Source organism: Microcaecilia unicolor, chromosome 4, assembly GCF_901765095.1.
Source record: "Microcaecilia unicolor chromosome 4, aMicUni1.1, whole genome shotgun sequence".
In the NCBI taxonomy this organism is placed as follows: Eukaryota; Metazoa; Chordata; class Amphibia; order Gymnophiona; family Siphonopidae; genus Microcaecilia; species Microcaecilia unicolor.
Window position 1 is genome coordinate 189,538,731 of NC_044034.1, and position 12,637 is coordinate 189,551,367.

The window sequence follows — 12,637 nt, forward strand, 5'->3', positions numbered from 1 at the left end:
TCGTCTTTCCACCAAAACCCACTTCTCCTCTTCCTCCACTCTCTATCTCGGTCGATAACACCCTCATCCTCCCCGTCTCATCTGCCGGCAACCTCAGAGTCCTCTTTGATTCCTCCCTCTCCTTCTCTGCGCATATCCAGCAGATAGCCAAGACCTGTCGCTTCTTTCTCTTTAACATCAGCAAAATTCGCCCTTTCCTCTCTGAGCACACCACCCGAACTCTCATCCACTCTCTCATTACCTCACGCCTTGACTACTGCAACCTACTCCTCACTGGCCTCCCACTTAACCATCTATCCCCTCTTCAATCGGTTCAGAACTCTGCTGCATGTCTTATATTCCGCCTGGACCGATATGCTCATATCACCCCTCTCCTCAGGTCACTTCACTGGCTTCCGATCAAATACCGCATACAGTTTAAGCTTCTTCTTACCTACAAATGCACTCAGTCTGCAGCCCCTCATTACCTCTCTACCCTCATCTCCCCTTACGTTCCCACCCGAAACCTCCGCTCACAGGACAAATCCCTCCTCTCAGTACCCTTCTCCACGTCATCACTGTGGTGAGTTATCATTTTTGTTTTGATTAGTCATTTATTTTCAAATTACTATATAATAATATATGAGTGTTAAAATATTAAATGCTTTAGGTGTTTATATAGGCTTATATATGTATGCTTGATGAGTCTAAATATTAATCTTTAGTTTTATTCATTATATGTTAAAAAAGTTTTTAAAAAATATATTATATCTGTGTTTTGTATTCTATGTAGATCCCTGACGCAGGTGCTAGTCATCGAAACACGGCCCGTGTCGGGTCTTTTTGTCAAGTCTCATTCATTAAAGAACTGTGTTCCATTTTTAAAGGCCCGTGGTGCTGTTTTTTTGTTTGGACTTTAGTTTGTACTTAGTTCCGTCTCTTTTGTTATATACAAATAAATAAATAATCATTTTCAGCCCAAACCCGGGGGTCTCTGTTCTGAGACAGATTTTCCAGATCATGGGTGTGCGTGGGTTTGAGTTATGTGAGTAATTGTAGAATAACAGTGGTCTGCACATAAATTCAGGCACAGGCATTTACATCGCGTTTTCATTGGTGCAAGTGGCCATGACTAAATTTATGCATGACATCTCTGCTTAAGCGTTAATTCTATAAACTGCACCAAATTTTAGGTGTGGCTTCTAGAATACTGCTTACACGTTTTTTTTCTGTGCTGATTTTTTTAGATGCCATATATAGAATTTAGCCTAAGGCTAGTGCCAGAGTGGTCGTCCGAGAACATTTTTAGGTACTATTTAGGTAGTAGATAAATGTTTAGATAGTTTTATTATTGATCCATATTCAGTTACCTGTTATTGCCTGTTACTTTTCCATCTGTTTTATAAGTACATAAGTATTGCCATACTGGGAAAGACCAAAGGTCCATCGAGCCCAGCATCCTGTTTCCAACAGTGGCCAATCCAGGTCACAAATACCCGGCAAGATCCCAAAAATATACAAAACATTTTATACTGCTTATCCCAGAAATAGTGGATTTTTCCCAAGTCCGTTTAATAACTGTCTATGGACTTTTCCTTTAGGAAGCCGGCCAGACCTTTTTTAAACTCCGCTAAGCTAACCGCCTTTACCACATTCTCTGGCAACGAATCCCAGAGTTTAATTACACGCTGAATGAAGAAAAGTTTTCTCTGATTCATTTTAAATTTACTACATTGTAGCTTCTTCGAATGCCCCCTAGTCCTAGTATTTTTGGAAAGGGTGAACAGACGCTTCACATCTACCCGTTCAACTCCACTAATTATTTTATAGACCTCTATCATATCTCCCCTCAGCTGCCTTTTCTCCAAGCTGAAGAGCCCTAGCCGCTTTAGCCTTTCCTCATAGGGAAGTCATCCCATCCTCTTTATCATTTTTGTCGCCCTTCTCTGCACCTTTTCTAATTCCACTATATCTTTTTTGAGATGCGGCAACCAGAATTTAACACAATATTCGAGGTGCGGTCGCACCACGGAGCGATACAAAGACATTAACATCCTCATTTTTGTTTTCCATTCGTTTCCTAATAATACCTAACATTCTATTTGCTTTCTTAGCCGCAGCAGTACACTGAGCAGAAGGTTTTAACGTATCATCAACGATGACACCTAGATCCCTTTCTTGGTCCGTGACTCCTAACGTGGAACCTTGCATGACGTAGCTATAATTCGGGTTCCTCTTTCCCACATGCATCACTTTGCACTTGCTCACATTAAACATCATCTGCCATTTAGACGCCCAGTCTCCGAGTCTCGTAAGGTCCGCTTGTAATTTTTCACAATCCTCTTGCGATTTAACGACTTTGAATAACTTTGTGTCATCAGGAAATTTAATTACCTCACTAGTTACTCCCATCTCTAGGTAATTTATAAATGTGTTAAAAAGCAGCGGTCCCAGCACAGACCCCTGGGGAACCCCACTAACTACCCTTCTCCATTGAGAATACTGACCATTTAACCCTACTCTGTGTTTTCTATCTTTTAACCAGTTTTTAATCCACAATAGAACACTACCTCCTATCCCATGACTCTCCAATTTCCTCTGGAGTCTTTCATGAGGTACTTTGTCAAACACCTTCTGAAAATCCAGATACACAGTATCAATCCGGCTCCCCTTTATCGACATGTTTGTTCACCCCTTCAAAGAAATGTAGTAGATTGGTGAGGCAAGATTTCCCTTCACTAAATCCATGTTGACTTTGTCTCATTAATCCATGCTTTTGAATATGCTCTGTAATTTTGTTCTTAATAATAGTCTCTACCATTTTGCCCTGCACCGCCATCAGACTCACCTGTCTATAATTTCCCAGGTCTCCTCTAGAACCTTTTTAAAAAATCGGCGTTACATTGGCCACCCTCCAATCTTCCAGTACCATGCTCGATTTTAAAGATAAATTGCATATTTCTAACAATAGCTCTGCAAGCTCATTTTTCAGTTCTATCAGTACTCTGGGATGAATACCATCCGGTCCAGGAGATTTGCTACTCTTCAGTTTGTAGAACTGCCCCATTACATCCTCCAGGTTTACAGAGAATTCATTAAGTTTCTCCGACTCGTCAGCTTCGAATACCATTTCCGGCACCAGTATCCCACCCAGCTCTTCCTCGGTGAAGACTGAAGCAAAGAATTAATTTAATCTCTCCGCTATGGCTTTGTCTTCCCTGATCGCCCCTTTTACTCCTCGGTCATCTAGCAGTCCAACTGATTCTTTTGTCGGCTTCCTGCTTTTAATATACCTAAAACAAATTTTTACTATGTGTTTTTGCTTCCAATGCAATCTTTTTTTCGAAGTCCCTCTTAGCTTTCCTTATGAGCGAATTGCATTTGACTTAACATTCCTTATGCCATTTCTTATTATTTTCAGTCGGTTCCGTCTTCCATTTTCTGAAGGATTTTCTTTTAGCTCTAATAGCTTCCTTCACCTCACTGTTTAGCCATATGCCGGCTGTTGTTTGGTCTTCCGCCCTCCTTTTTTAAAACGCGGAATTTATTTGGCCTGGGCTTCCAGGATGGTGTTTTTGAACAGCATCCACGCCTGATGTAAATTTTTGACCCTCGCAGTCGCTCCTCTAAGATTTCTTTTCACCATTGTTCTCATTTTATCATAGTCTCTTTTTTTAAAGTTAAACGCTAACGTATTTGATTTCTTATGTATACTTCAAAGCTAATATCAAATCCGATCATATTATGATCACTGTTATCAAGCGGCCCCAGCACCATTGCCTCCTGCACCAGATCATGCGCTCCACTAAGGACTAGGTCTAGAATTTTTCCTTCTCTCGTCGGTTCCTGTACCAGCTGCTCCATAAAGCTGTCCTTGATTTCATCAAGGAATTTTACCTCCATAGCGTGTCCCGATGTTATATTTACCCAGTCAATATTGGGGTAATTGAAATCACCCATTATTATTGTGTTGCCCAGTTTGTTTGCGTCCCTAATTTCCTTTAGCATTTTTGCATCCGTCTGTTCATCCTGGCCTGGCAGACGGTAGTACACTTCTATCATTATCCTTTTTCCCCTTTACACATGGAATTTCAATCCACAGTGATTCCAAGAAGTGTTTTCAGTCTATTTGATTCAAGGCTCTCGTTAATATACAATGCTACCTCTCCACCAATTTGATCCACCCTATCACTACGATATAATTTGTACCCCGGTATGACAGTGTCCCACTGATTAGCCTCCTTCCACCAGGTCTCAGAGATGCCTATTATATCTAATTTTTAATTTAGTGCATTATATTCTAACTCTCCCATCTTATTTCTTAGGCTCCTGGCATTCGCATTTAGACATTTCAAACTGTGTTTGTTGCTCCTATTTACATCATGCTTAGTACTTGACAGTACTAATTTGCAATCTTTTGTCTCATTTTTATTTTTATTTAGGGACACTTGATCTGCTATGGTTTCTTTTGCAACCTCACTATCAGGATACCCTATCTTCCCTGTTTTGGTGATATCTTTGAAAGATACTTTATCCCGAACCATGCGCTTTTAAGCAACTGTCAGCCTTCCCCCCCAAATATGTAGCTCAATGTTCAAGTTCTGTGATAATAAACCTAAGTTTATTAACTCTGCTGTCTTGGAGTGACAAGGAATCCTAGTGGTTTGTGTTTTGGTCTGTGGGTGCTTTCTGGGAATTGTGGGACTCCTGAGAATGTGGCCTAGAAGTAACCGGGGAATAACCTGAGAGTGGAAGACTTGCCCAGAGGCAAGTGAGACCCAGTCGGTGGGGTGGAGGGTGCTAGTGTAGAGCACAAGCGGCAGGTGCAGGCGGATTTGAGCTGTGCTAGGGACAGAACTTCCAGGTGGTCGCAGGGTTAGCCCCAGGTGGCAGGCATTTAGTCACACCAGGTTTTGCTAGTATTCCATAATGGAACCTGGGCTATCCACAAAGTTGGCTCAGTGTGCTGGTTTTGCCAGAAGTTGCCCTTGTGTTTAAGAGCTGTGGTCCCAGTTTCGTTTGCTATCATATTTCGATGCTAGTTGAGGAAGAAATTTCATTGTAGCAGATGCCAAGTGTGCCAAGTTGAAATTCTTGCTTCTTCAAAATAAAATTTGACAGGAGATTTGTGGCATGGCTACCTTAACCTCTGTAAAGTGATCTGGTCATCCCAGCTAGTGAGAGAAAGAATGGGACTTTTGTGCAGTATTTAGGAGCCAAGCTGAACTTGTGTTCATCTCCTTAATAAAGATTTCTTGTTTTGTAGGCTACAAAAGATTTGGAAAACTATGACAAGGAGAAACATGAGGAATTCAAAAAATATGAAATGATGAAGGAACATGAAAGGAGAGAATATTTGAAAACACTGGATGAGGAGAAGAGAAAAGAAGAGGAAGCCAAATATGAGGAGATGAAGAAGAAACACAATGAGCACCCAAAGGTTAATCATCCGGTAAGTGGAGGCAGAAGAGAACAAGGATCTTGTCTCTCTGAACATAAGACAAACATTGGCCTATCAAACCAGCCAAGGACAGAAAAGAAATAGCTTCGAGCACTGGTGTGTTATGAAAATGAGTGAGACAGATGCTGTTTTGTTGGAAAGAACTGATGTCATGTAGGGAGGCAAAGACTTGAGCTTTTCTTAGCAGGCTTTTTAATCATCTCAAGTAATATGTATTCAAAAACTTCCATCTGTCCAATGCAGGTTTTGCAAGTTGGTAATTTATTTTTAATTGATTAACAGGGAAGCCAAGATCAACTGAAAGAAGTTTGGGAAGAGACAGATGGTTTGGACCCCAATGATTTTGACCCTAGGACATTTTTCATGTTGCATGGTAGGAGAAATGAAAAACTATTAGGGAGAAGGGGGGGGGGACCTTGAAGTACGTATTTTAAGGATGAGGAATAATACCATCTTTTAGTGAAACCTTTGCAAAGTAGTTACAAGTTTCAGCTGTCAGGAAGATGCGCAAGTAATTTTTTAAAATCTCTTAACATTGGGTTTCTAACATTGCTTTTGTGATATTGTGTTGTTGTAGATTCCAATAATGATGGTTTTCTGGATGAACAGGAACTGGAAGCTTTATTTACTAAAGAGGTAAAATGTGCTTAAATTTTTAAAAATTGTGAATGTTCATTTGTATTCTAGCATATCGTATATGTAGATGAATTCTGTCATTGTTGGGGGGAGGATAGGGGGAATCAGTGAGCTGCAGTAACTTAGTACCACAGGGTAGCAACTCCCGTAGTAAATGAGTTACAGAACATGTGCTCAAACTCGCAAGCTACGTTTTTTACCTCCCTGGGTACCTCAGGTTGCTAATGTGCAATTTGCTGATCCTGGGTACCATCTTAAAGGGGCTGGAGGGTATAATAAGCTACCCCCCTCCTCCAGCAAAGAATCCCTACATCCTGAAATTCCCCCCCCCCCAGGCACCTGTTGGGGATTTCCCTGCTGTCTAACAGGACAGTCGGGAAGGATCACCAGTCCTTCACTTTCACGCACCAAGTTTAAAATGTTGCCAGTTGACCCCTGGCGGTAGTCTCATGAGACTACCACTCAAAATGTTGCCAATAGACCCCTGGTGGTAGTCTCATGATACTACCACTAGGGGTCAATCTGCCAAACAAGGGCAGTGCACTATTTTGAATCCATTGCCCAATGGGGCAAAAGCTCCTGGGGATTGCATCTATCCTACCAGCTAGACACCAGAGAAAATCCCTGGTAGTTCTCAGCAGATCTTCAGGGGATGGGATGGGGGGGCTCTTCTTTGCAGTGGAACTTAGAGCACTGAGCCACGTGTAGGTGTGCTAATACTCCCAGGGAGGAAAAATAATGTCAGCTCAAAGCTGGCATTATTTATCTATGAATAGTGCTGCTTACAAAGCTCAGTGTAAACTATGCTACTCAATTTGCACAATAATGAGATGCTTTACATACTTTGCATCTCATTACGTAGATGTGTTATGTCAACTAAAGTGCATGAAGAGCAAATAACACAGGATTTTGCCCTTTAACACTAAATTCTGTATATGGCACCAAACAATTGGTACAGAAAAAATGCTATTCTATAAGCCACATTTAAAGTTATGTGCTGTTTATAGAATAGTGCTTACACCTAGGAATTGTGCCTAACTTAGGCATGGCCATTTGCACCAACTGAAACATGGTACAAATGTATGCGCCTACATTAGGTGCATATCCCCCCTTATTCTGTAACAATGCACGTAAATCCTAGGAACACCCCCATCCCACCCATGACCCTCCCATTTCCATGCCCTCTTTTTTTTTTTTTTTTTACTTTCGTATAAAATTTACACGCATAAAAACCAATTAAATCTAGTGCCAATAATTGTTAGAAAGCCAATTATTATCGCTAGTTACCTTATTTAATTAAATTGCGTACGCAAATTGGGCACATGCAATTTTTGGTGACTTTTAGAGAATTAGGCAGATAAAGTTCCAAACATCCTGCATTTATTCTCATAACATACTTTAGTAACTACTAGGATTGCACGTTAATCACAATTAATTCCACGATTAATGATTAACTGCCCTCCCTCCCCTGCCCACCCGCATGCACGGTCAGTCCGGTATCTCTCCCTGCCCTCCCGGACCACCGGTAGCTCTCCCTTCCATCCCCTCCCCTCCCCTCCTTGTTTACCTTTTTTTTTTTTTTTTTTTTCCAGTGAATCTTTGCCCTGCAGCAGTATTGAAGCACTGCCTTGGCCTGCACCAGGCATTTCTCTCTAACCCATCCCCACCGTCTTCTGACATAGCTTCCTGTTTTCAGAAGGAGATGGGACGGGTCAGAAAGAAAGGCCCGATTCAGGCTGAGACATTGTTTCAATATAGATTTACTGACAAAAAGGGGGTAGGGGAGGGAGGTGGGCGGGGAGGGCATCGAGAGAGAACTGCAGGAGAGGAGAGGAGGTACTGCACATTAGAGAGAGAGAGAATGGGTGAATGCACATGGAGGCACATGAGACAGAGAGAGAATAGGTAAAGGCACGGGGGGGGGGGGCACATGAGACAGAGAATGGGTAAAGGCATGGGGGCATATGAGACAGTGAGAGAGAATGGGTGAAGGCACAGAGGGGGCACATGAGAGTGAGAGAGAATGGGTGAAGCACAGGGGTGCACATAGAGAGAGAGAGAATAGGTGAAGACACCGGGGGACACATGAGTGAGAGAGAGAGAGAATTAGTGAAGACACAGGGGGGCACATAGAGAAAATGAGTGAAGCACAGGTTGGCAAATAGAGAGAAAAAATGGATGAAAGAATGGGAGCACAGGAGAGAGAATGGGTGAAGGCACGGGGGGCACAGGAGAGAGAGAGGGGGGCACATGAGAGAGAGGAAGAGAATGGGTGAAGGCACAGAGGACACATGAGAGAGAGAGAGATTGGGTGAAGGCACATGGGGACACATGAGAGAAAATAGGTGAAGGCACGGGGGGGGGGGGGGGCACATATGAGAGAGGGAGAGGATGGGCTTAGGCCTCTTCCAAAGCTGCAGTGCCTTTTCAGTGGCTGGTAGGGTAGATGAAACCCCACCAGCCGAAGAAATCTGCCTGAGTTACTCCTTTCCTCTTACTGTATTAGGAGCAAGGAAGTCAATGGGGTGCCTCCAGCCACCAACGCTTGCACTTCCCAAGCATGCTCGGGGAGTGCTTGCATTGGCAGCTGGATGCACTCCACTGACTTCCTTGCTCCCAAGGCAGCACAAGAAAGAAGGGGGCCGCTTTGGCAGTGGATTTCCTCAACTGGCAGGGCTTCGGCATCCCTACCAGTAAAGGTATGATATGTAATGTGTGGGGGGGAGGGGGGGAGGGAGAGGAAACGCATGCCCCTCCAATGGTTGCTGGCTATGTCACGTGATTGATCATACAATTAAAATTTTTCATCGCATGATTAATCATGATTAAAAATTGAAATGCAGCCCTAGTAACTACCCACTAAATGAGCAGTATGAACTCTTTACTACTAAAGAATTAAATCACCCTAGTGTAGCCAAGTTTTATTAAGGAAATATGCCTTCTTTTTTTTTCCTTCAAGTACTGCATCTAAACTATATATGCCATATTCATTTTTGGGAGGTTTAGCATTCCATTTTTTATTGACTCTTTAGCTTGAAAAAGTCTATGACCCTAAGAATGAGGAGGACGACATGGTAGAAATGGAAGAAGAGCGGCTCAGAATGAGAGAACATGTCATGAACGAGGTAGGTGGCTCAGGGCACACATGGCACCTAAATGAAAGATTTAACTGTTTTGTTTTTTATGTGAAGCATTTTCGATATGATGTCTGAGTCCGACTTTGGATGTTTTGCTCAAATCGTCCAGAATCTGAATAGCAAATGTAGCGATTTTCGAAACAGCAAAACGTTTATCCTTTTTGTTTTTTAATGGCCATTTGCTAGATGTTTTTGTGCTTTGTGCATTTATATTTTTGGCCCATTTTTGGAAAAAAAAAAAGTCCATGTGAAAAAAACACCAAATCAAGCCATTGTGATGTAGGAGGAGCCAACATTCTTAGTAGACTGGCCACACAGACATCCCTTCAGAGCCTATATCCCACTCTGTTACACTTCTGGTGGAAAGTGTGAGCCCTCCAAAATCCACCTGCAGCCATAAGGACTATTGTAGTGGTGTACAGTTGGGTACAGTAGGTTTTTGGTGGGTGGCACTACAGTGGACTTGACAAAAAAATCGCCCAGATACACATTTCACCGTTCTTCCCTTATATTGTATAGTGAGCCATCCAAAACCCACCAGAATCCTACTGTACCCAACTACAATAGTCCTTATGGCTGCAGGTGGGTTTTGGAGGGCTCACACTTTCCAACAGAAGTGTAACAGAGTGGGGTATAGGCCTGGGTCTCCTTCTCTACAATGCACTCCAGGGACTTGCTTGCTAATGTAATAGCCTCAGATGTTATACCCAGTCCTGTCATAGAGGCTGGTATGTACTGTTTCTTTTACATCTTTGGGGGTGGGAAGGGGTCAATAACTACTGGAGGGAGTAAGGAATGGTCTTTCCTTTATTCCTCCAGTGGTCATCTGGTCATTTAGGGCACTTTTTTTGTGGCTTAGTCGTTATTAAAACAGGTCTAGTTCAAAACGTTTTAGTTTTAGTCCTGGACATTTTTGTTCTGTTCCATTATGGATGAAAAATGTCCAAGTCTTAGGAATGCTCAGATCCTGCCCTTAGCATGCCCCCTTGAGATTTGAATGCATTGCAGATGAACAGCATAGAAAAACATCTGGAAAATGGGTTTCGAAAATACCAATTTGGACGTTTTGGTGAGCAAAAGTCCATCTGCTGGTTTATGCCACTTTTTAAATGTTTTTCTCTTTTGAAAATGAGCCCCAAATTATCCTTTAAACCTTAGCAGATGAGCTGCACCTTATATAGGACCAGATGTATTAAAGCCTTTTTCCCATTTGCGAGTAATTTTATAAAGCCACCCTCCCTCCCTCTCTCCCTCTCTCTCTGAGTTCCAGGCCCTCCTCCCTCCCTCCCTCTCCGAGTTCCAGGCCCTCCTCCTCCCTCCCTCTCCGAGTTCCAGACCCCCTTCCCTCCTTCTCCTCCGAGTTCCAGGCCCCCCTCCCTCCCTCTCCTCGAGTGCTAGCCCGACCTGTGCTGGCCGCCCTCTTCTCCCAGTCCTCTGCCTGCCCGTCACCTTCCTGTGTGCCACCCAGAATTAAAAGTTCTTACCTCAGGGTCTGGTGGCAGCAGTGAAAGGCGAGCAGGCTCGGCACCTTCAGCCTGCCTTCCCTTCTCTCTCAGCTCTGTCTCTGGTCCCGCCCTTGTGGAAACAGGAAATGAGGGTGGTACCAGAGGCAGAGCTTAGAGAGAAGGGAAGGCAGGCTGAAGCGCCGTGCCTGCTCGCCTATCACTGCTGCCGCTGGACCCCGAGGTAAGAATTTTTAAATTCTGTGCGGCACGCAGGACTGGGAGAAGAGGGCTAAATAGTTTGGCAACGTTGAGTCCCGACGGACCCGTTTTGCTTTACAAACAGAAGCAAAACGGGTCCGTCGGGACTCAACGTTGCAGAATATTTACAGAGCACCTGGAGTAACGGAGCACAGATGATAAGATGTGTGCTGATGATTTTGCCATTATATGTTCATGGAGGGTTTTTTTAACCCATGATTACTTTTACTGTATGTCTCTAAATTTTTTCCCGTTAATCAACCGGCTGAGCCACAGCGTATGAGGTTTTCCTGCTGATTGAGTAATAGAAACTTCAATGCTAACGACCAGCATTTACATATGTGTGCGTTAAGTAACCCATGAGTACACTAGGCATGTATTTTCAATGTGCAGGGCCTCATCTTTGGAATTCCACCCTGTCTCTTTGCCTTCAGACATCACTCGATCAATTTAAAACAGACCTTAAAACACACCTTTTAAAGATTCATATGAATAGATTTCTATGTATCTCCAGCAGGCACACGGCAAAGTTCCTTGGAAGATACCTGTAGCTTTCCCTTTTGTTCTTTTCCCTCCCTCAATTATTGTAGTTCTCCCTCCCCCTGCCCTTTCAGTCATGTCTGAACTTGTTTCTGTCTACTATGTCTATTCTACTATATTTAGATTGTAAGCTGCTCTGAAGGTGCCCAAAGGGCAGGATAGTGAAACTATAATAAACTTAAACTTGACTTGGGGGCTGATATTCAGACCATGGGAGTTATCCTAACTCCCGCAGTCGGCGCTAATGCCGGATATTCAATGCCCAAAATGGCCACCAAACCCACACTAAAAATCAGAAGATTACCCATTATATTGTATTATGTCTGGCTAGCTGCTATTGGCGATATTTAGTGGAGATAGCCACTAAGTACTATTTAACCAGCCAGATGCCATTCCCGGATGGTTAAATGATGTTGAATATCGGAGGGGTTGATCTCTGATTTCATGTTGCTTTTTAAATTATTTGTTATGTTAAAGCTCAATGCTTATTATTCATATTTGGCCGAATAATTTGGCCAAATAATATTTTTCATTATTCGTATTAGACTGAATAGTAAAATATGCTATTCGGTATAGCTCTATTACTGATATGGACTTTCAAAGATTGACAGTGCTTCATGGACATAAAAATCAGAACTTTGCTCCAGTTTTCAACATTGGTCCAAACATCATATTAATTTAGAACATTGCATTAATATTTCTTAATTGATGCCAACATTTCAGACAATTTCCAAATACACAGTGTACATCCCTAGTTCAAGTCCACCAGTGGTCCAATGTCTGATGTGCAGTTATTCGTTAAGACATTGCACAGCCTGAACTAGGGCTGCAGGATATGAATTTAGAAATTAGCCTTGAAGTTTTTGCGAGTGACTATATCGTCATGAATCAGATAAGTAATATTAATCTAATGTTCTAAATTAGTATGATGTTGGCACCAGTTTTCATCATCGGCTCCAGACTTCTGATTTTTATTGCCCATGAAGCACTGTCAATCTTTGAAAGTTCATACTAGTAATATATAGTTCAGTGGAAGAATTCAAGCTTTACTATGGTTGATATTTATATTTGTTCTGGTTATTCAAGGTCTGGGGTATATTCTCTTTTTTGCCTTGCATAAAGTAGGTGCTTTTATTGAAATTTTTGGGAAAATGCTTAGGATATGAATGATTCAATTATTT

At 42.5% G+C, this 12,637-nt stretch overlaps 1 protein-coding gene across 2 annotated transcripts in view; it reads left to right on the top strand.

The window, feature by feature from the left end:
- The window catches only part of NUCB2 (nucleobindin 2), a 243,995-nt gene that overhangs the window by 198,088 nt on the left and 33,270 nt on the right, over nt 1-12,637 (top strand). Inside the window, exons 6-9 of one of the 2 annotated variants that reach the window (XM_030201064.1) lie at nt 5,246-5,431; nt 5,723-5,813; nt 6,018-6,076; nt 9,109-9,201. In XM_030201064.1, the coding sequence (XP_030056924.1) occupies nt 5,246-5,431; nt 5,723-5,813; nt 6,018-6,076; nt 9,109-9,201 (429 nt within the window). The remainder of the gene's footprint in view (nt 1-5,245; nt 5,432-5,722; nt 5,814-6,017; nt 6,077-9,108; nt 9,202-12,637) is intronic. The other variant, XR_003941930.1, reaches the window with a different exon arrangement.